The 26,211-nt window shown below is 39.5% G+C and overlaps 1 protein-coding gene across 49 annotated transcripts in view; it reads right to left on the bottom strand.

Moving 5' to 3' along the window:
• Positions 1-26,211, bottom strand: part of RIMS1 (regulating synaptic membrane exocytosis 1) — a 450,375-nt gene that overhangs the window by 259,190 nt on the left and 164,974 nt on the right. For all 49 annotated transcript variants that reach the window (XM_064486964.1, XM_064486968.1, XM_064486969.1 and 46 more), the window contains one exon: positions 2,834-3,047. In XM_064486964.1, the coding sequence (XP_064343034.1) occupies positions 2,834-3,047 (214 nt within the window). The remainder of the gene's footprint in view (positions 1-2,833; positions 3,048-26,211) is intronic.

Here is a 26,211-nt window from a genome sequence, read left to right as displayed (position 1 = left end):
TTCTGTCACAAAGTTTCAAATTACCTGCCTCTGCATCTACTGAGTGCTGAGAAAGGCAAAGCTCTCTAGACCTGGTTGTTCTGGAAGGCAGGTGGAGCAGTCTCAAAACTCAGAAAGCCCAGAGGACAAATGAGTTTCATGATTTAAATTATATTAAAATATCACTATTCCCATGAGCTCAAACGGTAGTGCTCCTGGATGTTTATTTTTTTCCCATGAGAACTGGGAAGGTGCTCTTCCTAGCATTGTAATTTCTTTGTGAAATACAGTACTTAGCAACACAAGGTCACAACATTGTAACAACAAATGATAGAAAAGAAATCATGGATTCTAACCACTTTGTCCTCCTTTGGGGAAGCATCCAAGGAAGCGGGGTAAAGAGAGAGGGGAAAGAAGAAGAGAAAAACAAAAAGAAGGCACATATTAATAAACAGATCTTACAAAAAACAATTATGTGTTACTTTAAAGTGTTAAAACACAGGTATTTTGAAAAGTAAATGTTTATTCTTACCAAAAAAAAAAATAGTCATTGTTCAATCTTTCATTGAAAACGCACAAATCTGGCTCCTGTTATATGTTGGATACAAAAGTTGGGCACTATAATTTTAGGATTATCTAGAACTTGGATTATTAAATCTACATTCTTCATAAAACATTCTTCAGAAAGAAAACTTAATTCACTACCGTATTTAGCCTACCTATTATTGAAAAGACATTTTAAAATGCATAAAATTTGAATGATTAATTATCAAGTTACTGTTCACATATATATAGTTACAAATTGGAAAAATCTAAGAATGGAAAATATTTGGAATAAATAAAAATGAGAAAAGAAATATGTTAACTATTTTAGCCATAAATTATCCCATCAGAAATATTGATTTGTAATATACATTTCAACATTTACAACATCACAGGAAAAACCAAATTAATATACTTTTCCCTTTTAGGCCCAAGATTAAGTATTTTAAGTTGTTCTTTCTTTTACTTTGCTTTATGATTTTTTTCCCCAAGATTGGATAGGTTTAGTAAAGATGGATGAACTCCATTAGGCTTGAGTGTCTGCTCAAAAGCATTGGTACCTCCTAGTTCAAGTTCCTCTAAGCACTTTTCCTGTTTAAAATGTGAGTTTGACTCTATGTTATTGGCTTGCCTCAAACCTATAACGTGAAATCAAAGCATTCAACAGCTGCGGGACTCAGCCGGCATTAACACTCAGCCCATGCGCCCCTATTTTGCAGGGTCAGCACCTTTTCAGATTAGACAGAACCCTTATCGTATGAGTTGTTAACTATTTTGAATATCATCCCAGGTCTCATTTGTGAGGATTCATTCCAAAACAGTGCATTCAAGAACTAAAGAAGAGAAAAAGAACAAATCGGTCTTGTGCACCTTTATGTGCCAGACACTCTTAATCTAAGGTGCTTCTAGAAGGCCTTTAAGGTAGCATTATGAGGATTAACTAAAACAAATAACTTTTAGGAGAAAAAAAGAAAACTTATGTGGCCATAAGAACGGGACCTAAAGAAAATTTAAATATGCATAATTCGAATGATTTTAATTTAATTCTTATAACAACCATATGTAATAATTATTACTATTCAGTTTCATCGATAAAGAAGCTGTTATTCAGAAAAGTTAAGGCTTCAAAGATAATCGTATAATAATGTATCCTTAAGTATAATAATGTGTCTAACTTACTAAATGTCAGTTTCCTTGGGAGAGGTTTTAGAATAATACCCAATTTACAATTCAAATACACAGCCAAAGAATATAGTGTTGATTGGAAGGTTCATTTTAATTTCAACTGTGATTTTCCAAATTAGAAAGATATCAAGGGCGCTTAAAGCACTCTTACTTTTAAATACAACTTTAAGTTAAATTCTAGACATGAGTAGATAATATGAGAAATTCTTTAAAGAAACACTGGGAGTTCTTTAGGTATGTGATAATCTTAACTGTTCTGTATTACACTGTAGACCTATATAAAAGAAAACTCACCCAGACATCCCTATAAATAATTCTACTGTACTAACATAGGGGATATAATAAAGTGCAACACTAAGATGTATTCTAAACTAAATATTTATTAAAATTACTCTAGTACTTATAAATAATACTGAGTCCTTTATATTAGCATTTTAGTGCCTCAAAAACTGCAATATATTCAAATCACTGTCATAACAGAGGAGAAGCTAATATTTAAGCCGACTAAAGGAACTGCAATGGGTGAGTCTACATCTCATAGAGAAGTTCAACTCTCCCCTACCAATTAAAAAAGTGTATTTTGACATACTATAAATATCCAACTAATTTCTGTGAGATCAACTCAGTATTATATTCCGTTAACATGATAATAAATATGAAATCACTCTCAAGAGAGGCTAATTACTACTCTGCACATTATTATATTGGGTTAAATTTAATGCCATACAGTACACCTTGATTTGACCTTCCTTCAAACCAAAACATATGTTGCAGAAACTAAAGGATTTTCTTTGTTTTGTTTTGTTTTTTGTGCAAGAACTGGTCTTAGCAACTTTCAAGAGTTTCATAATTCATGATATTAAATCTACATTGACTAAATTTCTTCAGAAAATAAATTTACTCCCCAGGTAGTCTGTTGGTTTGGCATAGTAATCATTCATTAAGATACACACATACAGAAAGTGTCTTTTGTTTACCATTTTCATCCCTAATCCACTACGCTGAGCCTTATGAAAAACAAAGGGTCAACAAGAGGGAGGGCACGACCACGTGTGCGCGGATGCCCGGCTGCTTCCCACCGCGCACGCGCCGTCTGCGGGGATGCGCATGCGCCGGGGACACTCACGTTGTTGGAGCGCAGCGACACGCGGCCCCCGCAGCGCGCGCAGAACTTGGTGCGGCAGTAGGAGCACAGGTGCCCACACCCGTCCGCAAACTTGGTCTTGTGACAGATTCCGCACGTCGGAGCATCGTCTTTGTGCTCGCCCTGGTAACGCCTCGCCTCTTCCCCAATTTTCCTCACTTGCTCCTTGTAGCTTTCAAATTGTTGATGCAGTCTCCTGGACAAAAGAGAAGGTGGTAGCAAACTGAATAAGTGATGGATGACCAAAGGGAAAACAGTTTTTCCTAACAAAATATAGCTCTTTGAACTAAAGCAACACGTGCGAAGCCATTTCCCCACCAATCTCACCTCCAGAGGTGAGACAGGTATTAGCATGTCTTCAGTTAATTCCAGTACTGCTGACTAGCACCGAACCACACGTAACTGGACGCTGTAGCATCCTGGTTTTTCCCACACAGTGGAATTCATGTACCCACTCCATGCCTCTGCTTCTTTTGACACCTGGCTTTCAGAGTATCTTGACAGACATAACACTTTACAACTATAATCACGTGGATATATAACTGAAGCAGAAGTTATACGTGACACAACTATATAATGTGTTCTGGTATTTTCTGTCTTCTGTTGGAAGTTTAATACTGAATCCTATTTTTCAAAAGTTTGTCACTGTAACTCGATTCCATGGCCCTCTGTTTCAGCATGATACATACCTGGGAAAAGATTGTTTTAAATTACAAAGCTGGGCAATCTGTCCTCCACCAAGTATCTTCCTTCACCCCCATTCCTGGAGACTGGCACCAAGTATTTCATACAGTACACAGAGTATACTGTTTATATGGTTATATATCTTACACTGGGGCTTGCTTAGTTTGTTCCAGTCACATTAAGAGTTCTAAAGCTTACCTTGCAAATATTGGGGACTTTTACATACCCCAGTCTTCCTTGACCTCTCCCAGGTTACATGCATGAGGGTTGCTATTACTCTTTATTGATCCACTGGAGGTGAGACAACTAAATTCGTTGAGGGAAAGTATTTCCTCTAAGATCGTTCACGCTTAATATCTTTGAAGTTTCCTCCTTTCCCATCAGTCCCAGTCCCTCAATCCTTAAGCTTCTACAGATGGAAACTATTCACTGTTCTGTACAAAACAGTGTGACATCCAGTGAATCCCCAGTGAAAGGATGCTTTAATTTTGTAAATGAGAGCTGAGAGCATTGTCCTCGGTGTAGCTAATAGTCATCGACTTTTACACCAAAAGAGAGCCTCCTGGGAAGTGGGGGATCAAATGCATCTGTGTATCTGGCTGGTTTCCCTGATGTGAGTATCCCCAGGATCAGAGAACACGTGCTATTGTTAATTCAGGTGGTTAGCCTGATGCCCTACATCTAAGACAACCGTGGGGAACTGGTTCTCCCTGGAAACAGAATCACATAAATTAAGTCCAAGCACTGTAGTGTTTGAAGACTGGGATTTCATTATATTTCCTTTTAACATCAACAGGTTTTGAGCACAATTTAGTGATGACTTTAAAAAGTTCAGAAATCCCTTTCCCGCTTTGCCAATGGACACTTTTCCTCTTTAATTCCCATAGTTAAAGCAAAGCATTGCAATAGCATATAAAGTAGCTTAGAATCGGAAATCATTCCAATTTAAAGGCCGGCTAGTTTCAGCTCATAGAAAGATACTGCGATATTTTATTTAATGAATGCAAGAGTGTCTGATCAATTTATTGAAGAGTCATTCAATACGTTGAACTTTTTATAGTTTAAACACCATTAATCTAGCCTCAAGTTGGTAGAAAACAGCAGTGGATTTCTATTATTTTAAAAGTAACCATACAAAATAGCACTGGATCTCTTAAAGCTTCTATTAAGGGGAATAATTATTAAGGAATAGAAGCAAGGAAATATCTCTGATCAAAGAGACAGAAATAAGCACTAAGCAGAGAGGGGGTGGTGTATGAATAAATATTTATTGCTAGAGCTACCAAATCAAATATATTTAGGAAAAGGAGAAAATGAGGCTAAGGAAACAGTTTCCCTATACATTTACCTTGCGATATAGCACATGGTTTAGTTTAGGTACCAAAAATAAGTATTTGTAAGTATTTTAGACTCTGTGGGCCATACAGTTTCTGTCACAACTACTCAACTCTACTGCTGTAGCATGAGCATAGTAACACAGATAATGTGTGAATAGTAAGCATGGCTGTGTTCCAATAAAACTTTATTTACAAAAATCATGGTAGGTCAGATTTAGCCCGTGGACCAGTTTGTCAACTCCTGACTTAGTATATAATTAATACTAAGGCATAATGGTTTGAAAATCAAAGGTTTTCTGTTTTTTTTTTTTTTTTTTTTTTTTGTAAATTCAAACATAAAGAACTTTTATCCATCCAATAGGACCCAATCAAAAAGGTGTCTATTTCAGGAAACCTTTGAACAATATACATGTGCAGGGCACTGACCACTGAGATGAAACGTTACTCTACTGCAGTCTCATAGCATTTCCTTTAGTCATTCACAGACTACTTAATCTTATTTATTACCATATATTATTACTATTTCTGTACATGACACCTCTGTTCTACCAAACTGTAAATAATATTCGAAATGTACCGTTCAGCCAGATGGTAAAGACATATATTTCCTTAGAAGTAGCCAATAATACTTTTTCTTAGTCCATTTGGGAAAAAACAAAAACTAAATTTACTAACAAGTTTACACTGAAAACAAAACATCCTGAAAAATCTGATTGCCACAAAATGCTAGAAATGCTGGATCAAGTATTTAAAAGACGAATTTTTAATTTGTGTTTGACCTGAGAAGAAAGTATGGAGAGCCTCAAAGGAAAAAAATGAGATCGGAGCAGTAATTCAGAGAAAACATAGCTCTGAAGCCGACAGCTGCCCCAGGGACATGGGCTGGGGCTCTGTGACCAAGAACTTCAGTTTTACGTTTCATACACGTGACTGAAAATAAAATTTTAGTTAGGTGGCCACCAAAAATAATGGAAATAGAGAGTATAATATCCAAACCAGTAGAGGGAAAACCAGAGAATGAGAAAAAAGTCAATCCAAAGAAGATAAGAAATGAAACAAACGAACAAGGACCAACAGAGCCTGTGATGGTGAAAACAGTACAATGGGGCAGCAAGCGCAACAAGAGTAACGACTACAGCATGATTAAAAGACGAAGAGCATCATGTCAGCTTTCAAAAGTTCAGCTAAACTAAATGAGGTGCAGAAGAGATATACCCAAACTATTACAGCAGAGAATGCTGGGGATAAAAGGATGGGAAAAATACATCCCAGGGAAAGAGCAACAGCAACAGGACCAGCAACTACAGCAGAAACAAAACTGATGGAACGTGCAAGGCAAAAAGCGTTACTTCAGATAAGGAGGGCAGCCTACGATGAAAGAAGTAGTCATCTCATGTTGTATGTGACAAGTCTACACTGGTAACAGACAATAACACATCAAGCCAAAAATGGGTAAAACCACCCGGACAGAGAAATCCACCGTCCCAGCAGGCTCTTTTAACATGCCTCTCTCTGTGTAGGTGATGGACCAGACAGGTCAAAAACAAACGATGACAGAGATTTGAACAGCATAATTAACAGGTTCCTGCATCTATACATCTGTGCAGGAAACTAGACTTGTTGAGGACATTAAATATTCTCAACTATAAAACGTACTCAACAATGGGAGAATAAATATTTTTTCATGAAGATATGAAATTTTTCCAACTCTGGGTCTCAAAAGTACTGGAAACGTTTGATTTCTTAAGATGCATGGTGGATGCATGTTGTATGTTTCATTCTTTTTCTTTATGCTTTACATATATGTTCCATAATACTCTTGTAGGTATAAAATATTTTATATTAAAAAGAGAAAAATTCAGTTCTATCCCACTAGAAACGAGTGCTATAAAGAATTGAAAAAATGACTGTATTTGACAGCATCAAAATCTGCACAAGAATTGACCATTTATGGAATCTAATTAATTTTAAGCAGAAATGCATATGTTGAACCACATAATGATTCTATGAGGCAGACAGTATTATTATTATTATGACGAGGAAACTCATTTTTGTTTGGGACTTTGCTTTTATTTTCTACTTGAATAGGTCATTCTCAATTTCACACACTTTAGATCTTGTATTGAGCTCACATAAAGCATGAGAATAAAGACAGATTCAACTTGCAAATGGAAGTGTTTCTGGACTCAGAAGAATGTTCACTACGAGGAGATGTCCATTTTTGATGGTGGTGAATTGACAGTATGAGAACAAAGCTGACTGTGGGAAAGTAAAAGCCATGCTGATTCCCTTCTGCCTCGGTACCTCTTACAGACCCTACCCTCCTGCTCCGTCCCTCCACTCATGTTTCAAGCCCTGTATGGTAATTCCCAAACTTTCTTTTTGTAAATCAACTTCAAGCTACTGTGAAGAAGCTGAAAGACTCAAAATTCTGTTTTGGTGGTCTGCGGACCCAGTGTTGGTCTTCTACGTTTATGCAGCTTAGACCACGGGGTCTCCCAGACCGTGCTTGGTGGGCGGAATGTGATGGCTCCTTCCCCAGAGGCCACAGCAAGGGGGTCGGTAAGATGAAGCTTCTTGGTTGAGGTATGAGGGTAAGGTCTCTAGGATCCCAAGTTCTCCATGGGATGCATCTCAGAGGGGCGTTCTCTTCCAGTCTCACTGGAAATGGGAGAAAAGTCCAGCCCACAGAGTAGTTCCTAAGGATGACAGATACCCAGGGACAGAGCTCTTATCCCAGAAGAATGGACCTAAGTAGCCTGGGGTAGCTCTTCACCAAGGGCCTCAGCATTCACACAGGCATCCCTCCAAACTCTGCCAGGACCACATCCTCCTGGAGGCCAGTACTCCTCTGTACCATCCTCTCATGTGTATTTAAGATTCCTCCTTGGCTTCAGCGATGGGCCATGTTTATACTGCTGGTTTGGACATCAGCACGGGGAGCAGAAAGAGAGAAGGAAGTGCTGTTTCTCAGCCCAGAGTCTCTTACATCTTCACATCTCTTTCTTCCTGGGCTTCTTCCTCTACTTACAGACAGGGCTGCCTTATTCTGCACCTAAGAAACAGTCCAACCCAAGTCCCCATCAACCTCTCTGACTTACTTCCCAGATACTCCTTCTTTAGACCAGCAGACATTTAATAAAAGGAAAGCAGGAAGGAAGGCAGGAAGGGTGGGCAGGAGGGCAGGAGGGCAGGAGGGGCAGTCTTCATTATTCTCTCTTCCTCAGAATCTACTTACTCCATTACCTTCTGCAGTGCTCTACTAAACTGTCTCTTAAAAACCAACCTTAATGCCCTTTTCTTAATTCGTATTCCCCTTACGTTACATCGAACACTGTCAAAGATGCTGTCCTCATAATAAAATATGCTTTTGGAATCAGGATACTGGTAGTGAAACCATAAACAGCATATTTATTTTTTTAATCTAATGTTTTAATGTATTAATCCAGTGTTCTATTATGAATAATAAATGAAATACATATTTTATGATATGGTATTACAGTAAATGTGGGGCTGCAGAATGTAAAATCTTTATGTGAAATTTACTTGTACATTTTAATTTTTATTAAAAATTTTTTAATGGAAAAATACTTGATTTACAATGTTGTGTTTCTGATACACAGCATAGTGATTCAGTTATACATATATATGTACATATAATTAATGCTATATTCTTATTGATTAGCAAGGTTAACAAAATATATGATGACAAATCTCTGATTTAAATTATCTGCATAGAAAATGGAGAGTGTTCTAAACTGTGCAGTGCTGTCAAAAGAAAGCATGGATACAGAAACCGTGGTTTTCTCCCTGGGTGTGACTTCCTCCGTTGTTTCATTGTGGTAACCATCACTGCCTTATTTTAATATCTGTGCACTCAATTCAAGAAACTCCAAGGTTCCAGTTGTAAAGAAGTTGTTTGGGTGATTAATGGCACATATTTGAAGGAAATAAAGAGGAAACCTGCAAAACTAAATATCACTCTTATAAGTCTATAAAATATACATCATCCTATAATGCAAAATAACTAATTTAAACAGGAAGGTATTAACAACATCCTTGCCAGTTAGTAAGTGTTCGTTGGTCAGTCCCTATAAATAAGGCATGCAGAGGATGCTAAGTGACCAGGGATGGTGGAGTGAAGAGGGGGCTCTGGAACTGGCGTGGCGCCTCGTTTCTTTCTTTTTTTTTTTTTGTACATATATATTTTTATTGAAGTCTAGTCAGTTTACAATGTTGTGTCGATTTTTGGTGCACAGAATAATGCTTCAGTCATATAGGAACATACATATATTTTTTCATATTCTTTTCCACCATATTTTACTACCAGATATTGAGTATATTTCCCTGTGCTAACCTCATTTCTTTCTGTTTTGTGTTTGTCCTCCCTCCATCCCCAAGTGGTCAGAAGCTCAAGGAGGGCAGCTCCACCCTTCTTCCAGGCTGTCCTCTGCAGTGTCTAGACTACATTTCCCTGGAGTGGGAGGGAATGGGAATCTGGGCTTTGACGTCTCAAAAGACAAAATTAACAGGTCTCAAAGAAGGGTGAGGGCTTCCCCCAAGATGAAGGGAGGGGCAGAGACCAGAGTGGTTTGCACGCAGCATCCACGATGGAGACTCACTCAGGGATGCACATACATTAGCGGGGAGGCATGGGTCCTGAAAACAAGAAGCGTGGCCTCTACTTCCCTCCCCAGCCTTGGCACAGAACACACAGAACAGGGCACCATCAAGGGTCCACGATGTTAGTGGCAGGAGATCAAAGCCAGGAGACTTTTCTGAGAATGCTGGATTGGTTAAGCACCTCCACAAGACCTGGGGGTGTCCAGACAGGAGCCCTGATAATGACTGAAATTAAATGTCTGCCCACCTGATATAATGAAGGCTGGCTTTAAAAAAGTTGACATCAAACATTGTTGTCAAAAAATTCACACTAACCTCAACTCTAAAGCACATTTCTTGACTCCAAAGAAGGAACAGTCTACCTAGGAGGTAAGTTTCATGTAAACACAAATTAGCAGTTTATGGCAGCATATACCAAGTGACAAAGAATGGAAATACATTGTTCGGTAGAGACTAATAATTCTAGGTGAAATGATCAGGGAGATTTCTTTGGCTTAGTTGGACAAAACATTTTTCTTGATGATTTGGGACTTGGACTGTTCTCTGAAGTAATAAAAATCCGGCACGGGGTAGTGTTAATAGAAGTACTAATGTAAAGAAATAGGAAAACATGCTAAGATAATAATAAAGTAATTATGAATGCCCCCAAGCTTCTCAGAAAGGTAGTTGAAACCAAGTTACCTTTTAGAGTCTTTGCATATCAGCCAAGTGTACAGCATATACATTCTAATGAATGACAGCCCAATAACCACACATAACTATGAAGTCAAAGCACAGGTGCAGATTAAAAACATGGCTCTTTGGCCCCCACACACCACTGTCCTCTTTTTAGTGAACCTGTCTCTGATTCTACTCTGTAGCACAGGATCAGTAAAATTCTGCTGCATTTCAGTGGTGATTAATGTTTTTTAAAAATGATGCTTGGAAATAATAGTCCCTTGTATCAGAGTGGAGTTGAAAATAACAAACATCACAGTCTTTTAAGCAAAACCAGAATTTGGTGCCACTCAATTGTTGGAAGGGGGACAGAAGTGGGTGTTTGGCCCGATTTCCAGGAGAGATCCCCAAAACAAAAGCATAAATCCAGCTACTCTAAGTTCCTCAACCAGGAGGCTGTAGAATCAGAAAGGTACTGTCCACGTCACCTTGAATCACACTGGGATTCCAGCTGCAGGAGGGCCCGTGAAATTGAGTTGCTAGATTTCCAGCTTCTTCCTAATAATCCTGGAAGGATTCTGGAACAGATGTTGTGAGGGTCAGTCTTCCAGTTCATCTACAATCCTCTGATTTAGGTCAAATTTCTTAATCCCTTCCGCTGCACCTGAGCTGAGCAATAGCTTAATTTTGGAATTTCTCACTCATATGTATTCTTCACTCATATTCTCTCTCTCCCCGAGCCCACCATGCTAAGCACCCCTAGTGCCTACTATGAGAAGCATTTTGCCTCCACCAGGAAATTTCTTTTAATAGACGTCTTCCCTTAAGAAACTTACATATACATATACGTACTTGTCTCTGTCCTGTTCATTTCTTCTAGTGAGAAGGCTGTAAGGACAGCAAGTCAAGGTAAAACTCAGGCTCAGATACAAGACACTTGTATACAGTCAAACCCCAACACACAAAAGCTTCCTTCTGAGATCAGACGCACAGCAAAAATCTACCACCTGTGATGAAGATCATTATTCTTAGCTCAGATTATTTCATCAACTTAAAAAAATTATTTTAATTAAAGTGTAGTTGACTTACTGTGTTCGTTTTAGGTGTACAGCAAAGTGGTTCAGTTATACGTACACATACATCTATATTGTTTCTTTTCAGATTATTTCATCAACTTTTTAATTAGGCTCTGGCCAATGGGTTCCATCCCTAGTTCATCTTTCACAGTGTCTGAATGATCTTCCTAACAAACTATGTCAATTATGTCAATCGGCAGCTAAATCATCATTTCTAAGAGAGTCTAGTTCTCCATCCTGGCATCCCAGGTGACTTTCCCCTTGTTCCCATCTATCTACTGGCTTCTCTCACAGACCCTTCTCCTGGATCTTATACCTACCATGATGTCAGGCTTCCTCCCTAGTTACCAGACACAGTGGAATCTAACAAACACCAATTCAACAAACATTTATTGGGCTCCAGTAGTCACTGCCGGAGTCCCCGGGGGTACAAAGAGAACTACGTAAAACAACAGAAGACACTGAGTTTTACTTATTGTATTACTTTATTTAAGGCTTTTCGATCAATATCAGAAAATGGTCTTTTTGTTTTTCTTTTGTACATGGGCTCATCCTTCCATATTAGAGATTATTTTTTCTCTTCAAAGCCTAATGTGCACTGTTGGTGGAAATGTAAAAGCCACTATGGAAAACAGTATGGAGGCTCCTCAAAAAATTAAAAATAGAATTGCCATATGATCCAGCAATCCCACTCCTGGGCATAGATCTGGAGGAAACTCCAATGAGAAAAGATGCATGCACCCCAATGTTCATAGCAGCATTTTTTACAATAGCAGAGATATGGAAGCAACCTAAGTGTCCATCAACAGATAAATAGATAAGTAAGAAATTATATATATAATTATATACATATATACATAATGTATATATATACATTTATATACACATAATGGAATATTACTCAGACATATAAAAGAATGAAACTGCTGTTTGCAACAATATGGATGGACCTAGAGAGTATTATGCTTAGTGAAATACATCAGAGAAAGACAAGTACTGTATGTTATCACTTGTGTAGTCTAAAAAATGAAACAAATGAATGGATATAGCAAAACAGAAATAGATTCACAGATACAGAGAACAAAGTAGTGGTTACCAATGGGGAGAAAAAAGTGGGGAGGGGCAAGACAGAGGTAGGGGATGAAAAGGTACAAACTACTGTGTGTAAAATAAATAACCTATAAGGATATATTGTACAGCACAGGGAAGTATAGCCACTATTCTGTAATAACTTTAAATGGAGTATAAACTATAAAAATATTGAATCACTATGCTGTATACTTGAAACTAATATAATATTGTAAATCAGCTATACTTCAATAACAAAAGACATCATGATGAAATCTGTTAAAAAAAAAAGCCTAATGTAATTTGATTGTGAAAATAAAACTAAATTTATTTTAACAAAATGTAACCTTCTAGGCTGTATTCACAAAATTAACGAAGGTTTATGATTTGCTATTATTGATGACTAATTGAAGTATTTTTTTGTTACTTAGAGCAATTAGCCTTGCTTAAAATGTGCAAATGTATTTTTGCAAAGTTTTCAGATTGTATTATATAATGTAACAAGTTGTTTACAAATAAATATTCTTCAAAAGGAAATGACTGCAACTGCAAATTTGTGTATTTCAAGTGAGATCACTTTTACAACCATGCGTTTTCCTTTCTACCTTGGACTTCCTTTTGCAATTTGAACCCTTACCAAGTATTATAAAAATTTAACTTGTGAATAATCTGCTAATCTAAATTTACTTAGGTTAAGTTTTCACTTAGCACTGATCTGCAGGAATACAATGTGCTGTTTCTCTATGTGACCACATTGGCTTGCTTTTGAGAGAAGTCTGAATTGTTCTGTATTTCATCTTTGTTTTCTTCTTTAACCCTCACAAATCATTCCCGACATTTAAGAGTTGTTGTAAAACTTAGTTGTATAGACTTGAAACCAAGGCCCCCATCTACTTCTTTGCTAGGACTTGGAGTTCACAACTTTGGAATCATTTAAACTCCATTTTCAGAGTGAGAAAAGATAAAGGAAAGATTCCAAAACCTGATTTTAAATGGAAAATAGAGACACAGGAGGGAATTTGAAGATCTCTAGGGACAAGTTTCTCATTTATAAATGGGAAAACTTAGGCCCATACTTTAAGCTGCTTGCATAAGGTCCTAAAATTGGCTTGCGATAATTTTCAACTTTCCACCTCACCTTCCTGTCTTCAGATACTCATCTGAGTATGGCTAAAGGAATGGAAAGTTACTGATGTATGAAGCATGTTTCCTTGGTGTTCTCAAATATAGTATGCATCAAAATTACCTAAGGGGCTTATTAAAATGCACCTTAACCTAAGGTGCTTCTGACTCAGCAGGCATGGGATAAATTCCAGGAAACTGCTTTTGTAATGGTCAGTAGTGACCCTGCTGCAGACTATCTGATGGTTATAATATAACAGAGATCCTTACATTAGAGTTAAATTGGCAAATGAAGGCGTTTTTTCCCCATACATCTTTCATCTCACTTGTTAAAAATAATTTTCAACATATAATTACATTTTAATTATAAATGCAAAATTTGGGGGACTGCCTGTATGAAAATAGGCAGAAAAATGTAAATATTGTGTTATATAATTTAATTTGATATCCACTCTTGTTTAAGGCTTACCATTTTACAAATCACAGGCATGTACAAATCAGTATTTGTTGGTTTAAAAAATAATGGTAGGAGGGGCTGTGGGGAGGAAGGGATGAGTAAATGGAGCAAGAGGATTTTGGGGGCAGGCAAACTACTCTGTATGATACTGTAATGGTGGATGTATGTCATTATACATTTGTCCAAAGCCACAGAATGTCCAACACCATGGATGAGCCCTAATGTAAACCATGGATACTGGGTGATGATGCCGTCATGGGAAGGTCATCAGTTGTAACAAATGCACCTGGTGGGGCATGTGGATAATGCGGGAGGCTGTGCATGCGTGGGGACAGGGGGTATATGGGAAATCTCTGTGCCTTCCCCTCGATTTTGCTGTGCTCCTAAAACTGCTCTAAAAATAGTTTATAAAAAAACCTTTGCTCTCAAAAAGGTTATAATATCTCTTTGGAACAGTTTCTCAGAGCTATCTGAGATGCTGTTGCCCAGGCTATAGCTCTCATTTTGCCCCAAATAAAACTTAACTCCCCACCCCGCCAGTTATAATAATATATAATATATAAAATGTTATATCTCTAATACATTTACATATATTTATATATGTATATTCTAAACATTTCAGTAATTCAGAAATGTACCCCAGATATTACTGAGTAATTTGTATAAGTGACTACAGACGAAAAAATTATTTTTCAGTTTACCTTTAAGATCCTATTTAGTCCTTAAAACGAATGCACGTTTTAGTTATTGCAAACGCCCAGCAGATGGCGCTAAAGATCTTTTTTTATTTTTTAATTTTTTTTTAACATTGAATTCTTAGCTATTGAAAGGGCTTTTCTTGAAAACAGCTAATGCGTGAAATAAAACTGGACTGATCAGCGGGAGGAATAACTTACTAGAAAACACCCTGTGTTTTCTGAGGTAGGTGAAAAAGAACAAAAGAGAAGTTGATAAAGGATGGCAACCTTTGCTCTTTTGCGGAGGACCCTCATTCTTCATGCCCTTAGACAAATTTTTGTGTTAAGGGTATTGTCCTGTATTTTTCTTTGTTTTGGGTGTTTTTTTTTTTTTTTTTTTTTGGTTTTGTTTTGTTTTGTTTGTTTGTCCTGAATTGAGCACTGTTAAAAGCGCAGTTCACCCAATCAGCATCCCACGGTGCTCTGAAAGCACGGAAGGATGACACTTAGGAGGAAGAAGAGAGTGGCTGATTATCAGCTGTTAGTCAAGCCTTTATTTTACAGCTGGTTACTTCAGTCAAGCCTTTATTTTGAATTCCGTTTTCAATCTACCGCAGGCGGCCATTCCTGAGTAAGCATCAGGTGAGCATCTCAGGACACAGAGGCTCCCCCCGCCGCCCACCGCCCTCAGTACGCATTTAAATTTTCCTTCCACTTCATCTCCCAGGAAACACCCTTCCTGTGCTCCTGAGTGTTAAGGCCTGTGTAGGAGCTTTGTGTCTTAGGTCCTAGAACTCTAGTTTCCAAATCATGGAATAGCGTCATTGCTTTCTAACACTTGAGATACCCTAGAAGCCTCAAGCTGAAAATCTGGCACGAGGAGGAATCATTTTAATACTCTGATAAACAGGTTACCCACTCCCAGCCCAGTTTGAGAGAATAAAATCAAGGTTAAGGAAGAGAAACCAGAAAGTAGTAGATTAACTGGGAATGAAACTGTAGGAGGGAGTGAAGTTAACTTTTAAGAAAATCTAATAGGTAAGTTTGGTGCCGTCTAGAGGATAAAAAATGTAATTAATCAATAAGAAAGACATCGAATTACATTCCTTGTGGACTTTTCTGAGCTAAATCCATCTGATCTATCAAGGGCAAACTCCACATGTGGACAATTTAGAAGAAGGCGGTGTCCACAGAGATGATAAAGCCAAAGAGTTGTATGATCAATTCACACCAGTATCTTCTGGAACACACAACACCCTTGTCAGCCTTGCCTTTGCTGCATTCCTGACTACATCACTAGGCTGGCTCTGTTTTATTCATACAGAGAGGGCAAAAATAAACCAACTCCACTCCACAAGTGGACACTTTTTGGAAGGGAGTCAACATGCTGGTTTAAGCACAAGTCTAGGGGGAGCCTACTTGGGATCAAATCCAGTTCTGTTTCTTAGCTTCACGAGCATGGAGAAATTATATAAACTCTCGATTCCTTTGTTTTCTCATCTATGAACCAGCGATATAATAATAGCAACCGCATAGGACTGCTGGGAGGGTCAGCTGAGATCATCAATGTAAAGTGCTTTTTAGCACAGAGTCTCACACGTGCTGCAGGCTCAGTAAATGTTACCTATTATTATTACACAGACACATAATCATGAAGGAAGAGAGCACCTTGCTTTGAAGTCTCTGAGTTCCCACACCTGAGAGCTCTGGGACGCAGCTACGACTGATGGGATTTCCTGGCACATTGGGGTCAGTATGAGTGACTTTAGATCATCTGTCGATAGACAGCTAATAAGGGACAAAAAGCTCATCTTATAAAAGTCAGAGAGAAAGGCGAGCCCACCAGTCTAGTCTGTTCTGTGAAAAGTCCAGGACACACAGCCACTGGGAGAAACACACGTCATTTTATCTGAAAAATTTTCAGCATTTTCTTGTGGTCATTGCTAGTTCCCACAAACAGGAAAAGAGAAGGATTCTCAAAGCTGATATTGACAAAAGGAGTATTATCATTGAGTCTACTTGGAGCTGAGCCCGCAGATTGCCTGAATCACAAGTGTCCCCAGTGCGCTGAGTGGTGAATGGATGGACGACGGATAGAAAACTCCCATCTAACATGTCGAAGGTCATTCTCCCTTTTGCTTTTAGAGTCTGGTACATTTACACACGCTGCATTTATCCTTCTTACTAGTGAGTTAACCAAGTTTTGCTGCTTGTTCTTTTGAATGATAAAATAAGATCTGGGACGGGGCCAAGGCGAAACTGTCAATGTAATTTGGACGAATGGGACCTTACATTTGGAACATTTTATCAGAATAATTACTTTAAAATCTCAGTGGTCCCACAAAGCTCTGTAATTTTCTTTGTTTCCCAGAAACCAAACAGCCACAGGAGTATAAGTGAGACTTGTGACATGCTCTCATTGCAGACATCGAATGAGCGCCTCCGTGGAAAAGATCTTCTGTCAGTCATGCTTAGAGCTTACCCACCCCAGTTACTAGGTCTCTGCTGGCCACCAGTAACATTCCTGTCTTGTCTGGTCAGATGTCTGTCTCATTTATTGCTAGAAGGGAGTTAATGAAGAAAATGAAGATATGTCAACCCTCATCTGGGTCTTGAAGGGAAATGCATTACCTGCTTCTTGCTCCAGGAAGTGAGGGCCCCAAAACGCTTCTCTGGTTTGGGATTTGGTGCACCTGGGTGTGTGAGACCTTAGAGCCCAAGGCTACGGGGGCCAAATTCCTGGGCGCAAGTCTTTCCTGGGCTCTTCCTTTAACCAGCTTTGTGGCCCCACAAGTTATTTAACACTCTAAGACCTCGCTTTTTTATCTATAAAAGGGGGATGACAATGCCTGCCTACTTCTGGGGTTGTTGTGAGGATTAAAAAGCTAATACACATAGAGTACTTAGGGAGGCAGGGACATTAGTAAGTCCACAAAATATTAGCTCTTTTTATAATGTACAGAGAAAGCAGTGAGCACAAATCAGATAAAGCCTCTGTTTTTGTTCTGTGACATCTCACATTATTTAATGGATTGCAACATATAAGTAGGATTTAGAATAATGAAGTATCTAGGTTGAGTTCAGATTTTTAAAAGCAGCACCAGCAAACATCCTACTTTTAAAGCCTCAATTGAATATCTGAGGACGAACAAATTTATTCCAAAAAGGCTTCCTTTTTTTCCCCATTTTTCAAAAGCAGGGAAATATAAGCTTCCTGGATTTTACTTGCACAGCATACCGAATTAGTCACCCATCATTAGGTACAGTACTTTCTAAGCCATTTTGGAGTGCATTTCGAGACAAGTGACAAGATGTAATTTCCTTCCCATTATATTTGCTAATGGTGACATCTGTTTTCATCCTTTAATTAAAATACATTGTTAATATGCATTTAAGATTTAACGATCAGCTAAATAATATAACAGGTGTTGTAAATAACTTACGTTCTTTTAGAGCCATGAAAGGGAGATCATAAAGTAGGTAGTTCACATGATTTTGCAAAGGTAGAAGGTAAAATTCCAGAGAATATCAGAAGAGTTTTTAATTTATCCAAATGTATATTTACTTTATATCTCTCCCACATGACCCAGAACCCCTACCACTATTTAATCAACTCCAGACAGCATCTCCTACCTTCACCAGCCACTGCCTAGGAATAATCAAGTCTATTTATAAAACTTACCATCTTATATTTAGAGGCTAAAAATGTGTCATCATCAGCTTTCTCTAATCACAGTGTGCACAAAGCTAGAAATAGTCCATTTCATCCTTTGTCATATTGCATTACCTATGGAAAACTTTGAATACTGTCAAGGTCCTTTAAATCTGAACTGCATTTAATTCAACAGAACATGGACAGAACATCTTGCAGTTTTTGTCACCAGAGTCATCAGATTAGGCAGGATCTAACTCCAGCTCGACAATCAGATCAATTTTGCAGCAATTGGTCAAAAAGAGAATGTTTTGCTATACTTCATTTACGAATAACACCCTATTTTACACTTTTTGGGGTTATTTCCCTTAAGTGGTTAATATCCTCTGATGATCACCTTAACCTTAAAATCTGGGTCCCAAGCTCTCTTGCCCACTGAGTGAGCCCTGCCTGCATCAAGTCCTATAGAACCGGAAATCCGTAAATATTTAGAGTTTAACTGACCAGGAAGCTATGGAGTGGAGTGACCCCGAAAGACACCTTGTCATCCTACAGATATTTTACCATCATTCAAGGACTTTGAATGCTAGGTCTTGTAGGTTACTGTTGAGTTCCTGCTTTTTAAAGTAGAAATGGGGATGTCAGGGAAGGCTTGACTGAGATGGTGGACATTAAGGGGAGATCTGATGGGCTGGGGGCGCCAGAAAGGCTGGAGCCCAGAAGGGCTGGGCTGGGACAGGGCTTCCTCTGGGTGAAGGGGAGCCTGTGGAGGAGTGCGGATGGAGGAATCAGATGCCTGGGCTTGGTTTCACAGCATCCCAGTGACTTCTCTGTTTGCAGTGGGAGAAGGGAGTTGGATGAGGTCTTGCAGTGATCTGGATTAGAGATGGTGGATGTCTGGACCCAGTCTCAGGGGAGGAGGTAGTGAGATGTGCCTCTCCCTTTCCTCTTGCTTCAAGTCTTTCCAGAGCTGCAGGGAGGCAGATTTTTATGTTCATGACTGTGACATGGTTTCTTTTCTTTTAAGGCTGGTTCTCACCGCATTCTCCACTTTGTGTGGTGCAGCTTTCCTCACCTCGAAGACAATCACTGCCCGAACCACAAATGAGGAAGGTTTGGATTTCTGAGGCTGAGGGACACCCAAGAAAACCACCTCCGAAGGGATTACTGCATAATCAGAAGGAGATGCGGAAGCACCACGCTACATCGTCTGATCGTTGAAAACACCCAAACGTCGTATGTGACGCCCTGTTGGCATCGCTGAGGAAGCACCGCCTGGAACTGGCCCGACTTGTAAAACCCGGCAACTTCTGAAACAACCTGAATTCATACACTGACTCACTTTAGAATTACCAGAAACTTAAAAAAAAAAAAAAAAGACACACAAAGGAACTTATTTACAAAACAGAAACAGAATCACAGACATAGAAAACAAACTTATGGTTACTGGGGGAAAGGAGGTAAGGAGAGATAAATTGGGAGTCTGAGATTTGCAAATACTGCTATATATGAGACAGAGAAACAAGTTTCTACTGTGTGGCACAGGAAACTATATTCAGTATCTTATAGAACCTACAATAAGAAAGACAATGAAAAGGAATGTATGTGTGTATATGTATGACTGAAACATCATGCTGTGCACCAGAAACTGACACAATGTTGTGAACTGACTATACTTCAATTTAAATAAATGAATTTTTTAAAATTACCAGAAACTTAATTTATTTTACATGTTTTATTAATAATGTGTAGGCAACGTGACTACACAATCATCTCAAGTCTGGAAATCTTATGTTAACAGCATCCCCTCAGCTGCCTTTCGCTTCTTGCTCTGGGGCCAAAGCCCACTGTGGTCACAACTTGTGTGTCCGTGGCATGCATGGAAGTCCAGCTTGCACTAAATGGTTCTTAGAAGGTAAGTTCTGTGAGCAAACAGAAACAGAACAGCTCTAATTTTACATATTTAAAAAAATAGGTTTCTTCTGTTTGTGTTTGTAATAGCTTCCACCTTCCCTTGGGTTAATTATAGAAAGCTGAACTGTGGTACACTGATAAAGTCAACTTCCTCAAATGTATTAGATGCCTCAGTATGTAGAGTGTGTGTGTGTGTGAGGGAGTGTGTGTGTGTGTGTGTGTGTGTGTGTGTGTGTGTTTGTGTGTGTGTGTGTGAGTGTGTGTGTGAGTGTGTGTGTGTGTGAGTGTGTGTGTGAGTGTGTGTGTGTTTGTGTGTGTGTGTTTGTGTGTGTGTGTGGGGGGGTAAACCTTGTTCGATGATCCGGGCTTTCACAGAGTCTTGGCGTCTTCATTTTGATATAAGTTCTCCTGGCGCAATGCTGCGAATACAGATACAGAAGGAAGAAATGGGGAATTGGCCCAGATGTTAAGGAAGTGCTTCTTGGAATAATCCCTTATATCAGCTTTGGTTTGGTTTTGTTGTTTATTTGTTTATTTTGTTGGTTTGGGTTTTACTTTGTTTTTGCTCCTGCTTCTCCTAAGTCTAGGAGAACGCTTTGAACTAATGGAGGGTCTCGGGGACAGGTAGTGGCCACCATCCCAACCCTCCATCAGACACTAGTGAACCTGAACAGAGCTCTTTGGTCCACCGCAGGAGGGGAGCTGGGGTCTTAGGTGGTGGCATTAGGGAAGCGACAGGGCCTCTGCACATGGGCTCTGGGCATAGCTGTTCCCTCCACGTTTGGTTTTGTAAGGACAGGCACCCTGGCCAACATGACAAGGAAACTGTTCTTAGTGGCAGGGCGGTGTGCAAGACAGAGGACTCATGGGACATGAGGATCTGGTACTGGTGAGAGAGAGAGAGAAATGCAGCGCAGTGTGACTACGGGCAAAGAGGGAGGGAGCGTTTCATATTAATTACTCACATCTAAAACCTGGTGTGGACAGTATGTCTCCTGCCTAAAAATAATCTGAACAGCCTGTCTGGGAGCACTGCTAATTTGTCTCTGTGTGCATCCCGCAGCTCACCTTGCCACAGGATCTGTGTCAAAAGACATTTCAAAGGCTACTTCAACCCCACCATCCCAGCTCCACCAAGTGATAAGACTGCTGACTGCATGTGTAAATACTCTTGGCTTCGACAATGCATGAGTTATGTACAGTTTTTTTAATAGGTTGCTTTCAAAACACAGGTTTCTGGGTTTTATTTTGGCTTTGAATACTAATTAGAAGTAAATAAAAAAGCAGTAAATAAAAGCACAAGAGCACAAGGCAAGGCGTTTTATAAATTCTTGAAAACTCTGCTATTATCTAAGGTGAAGCCATCCTCTTCCTTTAAAATCCTGAGTTAATGAAGGTTGGGAAGTTTGTTTCACCCATGGTCTCGGGTCAGCATCTCCTGGGTAAGGGCTTGACCACCAGATACAAGCCGGGGTTGGAGCAAAAGCTCTGCCTGAGACTTGCCGAGTGACACAAAGTGATAAGAGTCTGTGTCTTCTTCTTCTTGTCTGTGAAGTGAGGACACTAACTGCTACCACTCAGGGCTGTAGAGATGACCTAGTGAGTATCTGAGGCAGATTCCACACTCAGTGAATCACAGTTCTTTCCCTACTTCCCTCTTTTATGGCAGGATGTTTGCTCTTTACTCTGTGCTCCTACGGAAGAGGCTGGGAGAGTGACGGAACCACCACTGAAGGAAGGAGACATGGTTTCAGTCCTGGTTTCACCTCTCCTGTCCCGGGGAGCTTCAGACACAACCCCAGCACCTCTGTGCCAGGCTGCTTTATCTCCGTAGGAGTGATCACCTCGGACCATTCCCAGTCATCCTTCAGTAATTTGTAAATTCAGCAAATAATGAGTATCTACCACATTCTGGGTGCTCTGAGAGCTGGTGATTTCCACTAAACACAACTACCTCTCTGTTCACAGGAAACTTACATTCAACTAAAGGGAGATAGGTGTTAAAAAAACACCAACAAGAGAACCTGTGATAGCGTAGTATCAATAGCACTATGATGACGTGAGGCCATGATGACAAATGAAAGAGGCTACAGAGGAAAGAGTCTCAGGTGGGGGCATGGGTACAGAGGTGGGATGGTTTGGGGGTGCAGGAGAGAGCCTGGGTGACGGCAGACAGCGCAGGGGAGGGGAGGGACTGGAGACGGTTACAGTCAAGTGATGGCAGGAAGACCTTCAGGACCATGGAGAGCACCTTCAATTTTCTACTGAATGGGCTGGAAGACCACTGCAGGGTTCGAGTGACTAACTGACATGACCAGCGAGGCTGAGTTTATTGTGTGGAGAACAGACCATAAGTGAGGCAGTTAGGAGAGCCAGCTACATGGTTCTTTGATTGGGTGCTTGTGGTGAGGGCAGTAAGTCAAAATGAGGATTTTTTTAAAAAGCCATCACTCCAGTGTAAGCTTGTATTTTAGCACATGTCTATTGAGCTTGTGCCATCTTTAAACACTTGCTGGCTCTGCAGTGTTAAGCAAATTACTTGACCTCCTCCTTAACCTTCAGGGACAGGGACACAATGTGTGTGACTTCCCCAGACTCATGTGTGGTGAAGCCCTAACTCTCATGTGATGGCATTGGGTGGGGGGCCTTTGTGGGGTGATTGGGAGTAGATGAGGTCATGAGGGTCGGGCCCTCATGATGGGATTAGTGCCTTTACAAGAGTTGGAAGAGGCCAGAGCTTGTCATCTCTCCATCACACGAAGACACAGTGAGAAGCCTGACATCTGCAAGCCAGAAAGAGAGCCTTTAGGGAGAAACCAAATCAGCCAGCTCCTTGATCTTGGACTTCCAGCCTCCAGAGCGATGAGAAATGAACTCCATTCATGTAAGGCACCCAGTCTACAGCATTTTCCTAGGGCAGCCTGAGCTCACTGGACACTGAGTCTTTTCATCTGTCAGTGGGAGTGATGGTGTTGCGCATTCCACAGTGCCATTGTGGGACCTGAATGAGATGTGCTGAGGAAAGTGGAATGCCCCACACATGTGGAAGTCTTAGTATATTTCAGCAGTGACTCATGTAATTTAAAATGTCCTCAAGTCATAATGATTAATAAAAGGGGTCAATTCTTAGGAACAGTCATTTTAAAAATTCTTAAATTTTGCCAGTTAAAATTTAATATTATAAGAAATGCAATTCCTAGGATTAATAATTTTAAAAATTGTTAAAGTTTGCCAGTGAATATTTCATATGACAAGAAATGTAGGTCACATGTCATTACACATGAACAAATAGGTCACATGTTCACAAGGAACTTAGGTGAGTGATTGCAAAAATTTATCTGCAGTTACCTTACAACATTTGAGATTGAGCAAAATTAATTCTAGTTTTTCAAATCATTGGTTGTTTAGTCTTTCACAAAGAAATGTTTTACTTTCTTTTTCTATTTGAATGGATATTTTAAGAGGCTAGTCTAAAAAAATTGACTTCCATGTAGAATTCTGTAAAAACAACCCTTACTAATTAGAAAAAAAACATATTCAGACTTCTTGGACAGAAACAGATTCCTCATTTGTTTGGACTTTTGTGCCATTCAGATACCTGCAGAAAGGATTGAGAATGGGTGAAAATTTTAGCTCTGTGGCTCCTAAACATCCACTTTTATTCTTCTATTCTTTGTTAAGCAGAAAAATAATTTATTAACCTTATTAAGCATGAGACTGCAGAATGAAATTCCTTCACATCAGAGTCCATATAGAAATGAAAAATAAAATTCACCATCACCAGATTGTGACATAAATTGGCATCTCTTTTTCCAAAGGTTGGTCTGAGTTTCCTCTCAAGATTATTGCTGAATGGGTGGACTTCACCTTTTGGAAGGGTCCCTCCCCCTACATATGCAGGCTATTCCTTGTTGAGAAAGGGGTTAACTGTGTAGCTTCCATTAAGCATCAAACCAGGTTCTAAAATCAGCGATGGGCAACTGCATATGTTATTTACACCCAGAACTCAGTTTACACCCTTGGAAAGTGCTTACTGTTTACACCCAACAGCTACTCAAATTGCAGAAACAAACAACATACATATTTTCATCTTCGAGGTGTTGACCTGCCAACGACACAATGTTTCACTCTAATGATGGTTTTTAACAAGTCGTTGTGTCCGTGTTTGCCTAGATTTCAAACAAGAGCATATCAATGAAGTAAAAACAACTATGAATACCAGCGAGGTGATGCAATCCATTATGTGAATCAATGTTGCTCTGTAGGTGTGTCTTCCCATGAGTCTTTTCAGCAAATCTAGGAGGGCCTTGCCTCTCCCTTAAGGGGACAACATAAAGAGCCCTGGGAGAGGGGGTCAGAGGAAGCACCCCATTTCTTCATCAGCCAAGTGCAGGACTTGGGATTTGCAACCATTTTGAGGTTACGGATGACTGGCAATCTATGGATCCCTTCTCAGACTGATTTTTTTTTTTTAATTGAAGTATAGTCAATTTACAATGTTGTGTTAACTTCTGGTGTGCAACATAGTGATTCAGTTATACATACATATATCCCTTTGCATATTCTTTTTTATTATAAGCCATTACAAGGTATTGAATATAGTTCCTATTTCTTCTCAGATTGATGTTTTTAGGCAGATATCATAAAATGTGCCAAATTATAAAGGAAAACCAATTCTGCTGAAAACGTTATCAGAATATTAAAAGAGCACATTGATGACGCAGTAATATGTGTGGTCACTTTACGTTCTTGGACACATACAGGAGAACACCTTTTAAAGGTACACAGCAGGCTGTAATATATTGATGTTTATTTCATATGTCAAAGCAACTGCATGGAGAGTGACATTGACAGGCTCAGAGTTAACACATGTGGAAACTGTGGGCCAGGGGAGTTAGTTAATGGTGACCAGGGAGCTGCTCCATTTGGACAGTCACTTGACCTGGACACCGGAGTTAACTGGCTTTCCTTTGTGAAATTTAATGCAGCATTTTCCAGCTATGAGAAGCAGTCGGATGCTCAATATTAAATTTTATGTGAAAGAAAAAATAGCTGGGAAATAAACGTGATGTTTGGCTGTAGATACCAAAATCCATCATTTGGTATAAGAAGCATTTTTATCTCTATTAAGTTTTTGGCTTGTTTTTTGAATTCATCTTGGTAGAAAATTCATGTTGCATTCAGTGTTTTTCTCTTTCTTCTGCTAAGCAATGGAGCTCAGTTTTAACCTTCAAATATTTGTTCTGACTTCACTGAGATCAGTGTTTAGCTCTGGCAAGGATACGATTTGCATTTTATTTGTATGAAGAGCCAACACTGATTTGCACAAGAGACATTTAGAGTGACAAGAGTTGAGACACAAAGGATGCAATTTCCAGTGTAAATTTTGCAGGTGCTAAAAAACCAAAACCAAAACCAAAATGGAGTGGATGACAAAAATACAAATGCTGCTCAAGAAAGGGGCATAGGTTTTAAGAGACACTGCTGAGTATCTCACATCCTTTTCTCCACAGACAGGGCTCTAAAGATTCTTCTGAAAGCCCCAGAAGATATTTCTCTATTGATTTGGCCCTCTCAAAGTTAGCCAAGCAACAAGTAATGTTTTATGTTTCTTGAAAGACCAGGAAATAACAGAGCATGTGTTTAGCTTACATGCTGGTCAGCACGAGGGCTCTGTGTTTTGGTCACTGATCTGTCTCAAGCAGCCAGAACAAGACAGACGTTCAATGCACATTTGTTGAATGAGTGTTGATGAGTTTTTTTAAGCTAGAGGAAGATAATCCAAGAAGTTTCCGGTAACTCATCTTGTGGCCGAATCTCCTACAAATTAAGAGAATGCAGAGAAGTGCCGACATTGACTTTCATGTTGCTGGCCTGGGATTTCCTAGAGGGCAGGAGTCTTTGTGAGCTCTTGTCCTGGTTTCCCACAGTGGGTGCTCCTTAAGTGAATAAATAATGGATGGATGTTGTTCTCCCCACCATGCAAACCTCCTTCCCAACTCAGCTGATAGTTGCTCATGCTGGAATCCTCACCTAGAGCCTCTGTGTTCTTAGCACCGTCTATTCAAATTACACCCAATCTTCAAGGCTCTG

The sequence above is a fragment of the Camelus dromedarius genome, chromosome 6 (genome assembly GCF_036321535.1).
Source record: "Camelus dromedarius isolate mCamDro1 chromosome 6, mCamDro1.pat, whole genome shotgun sequence".
Taxonomy (NCBI): domain Eukaryota; kingdom Metazoa; phylum Chordata; class Mammalia; order Artiodactyla; family Camelidae; genus Camelus; species Camelus dromedarius.
This window is presented reverse-complemented; position numbering and strand designations above follow the sequence as displayed.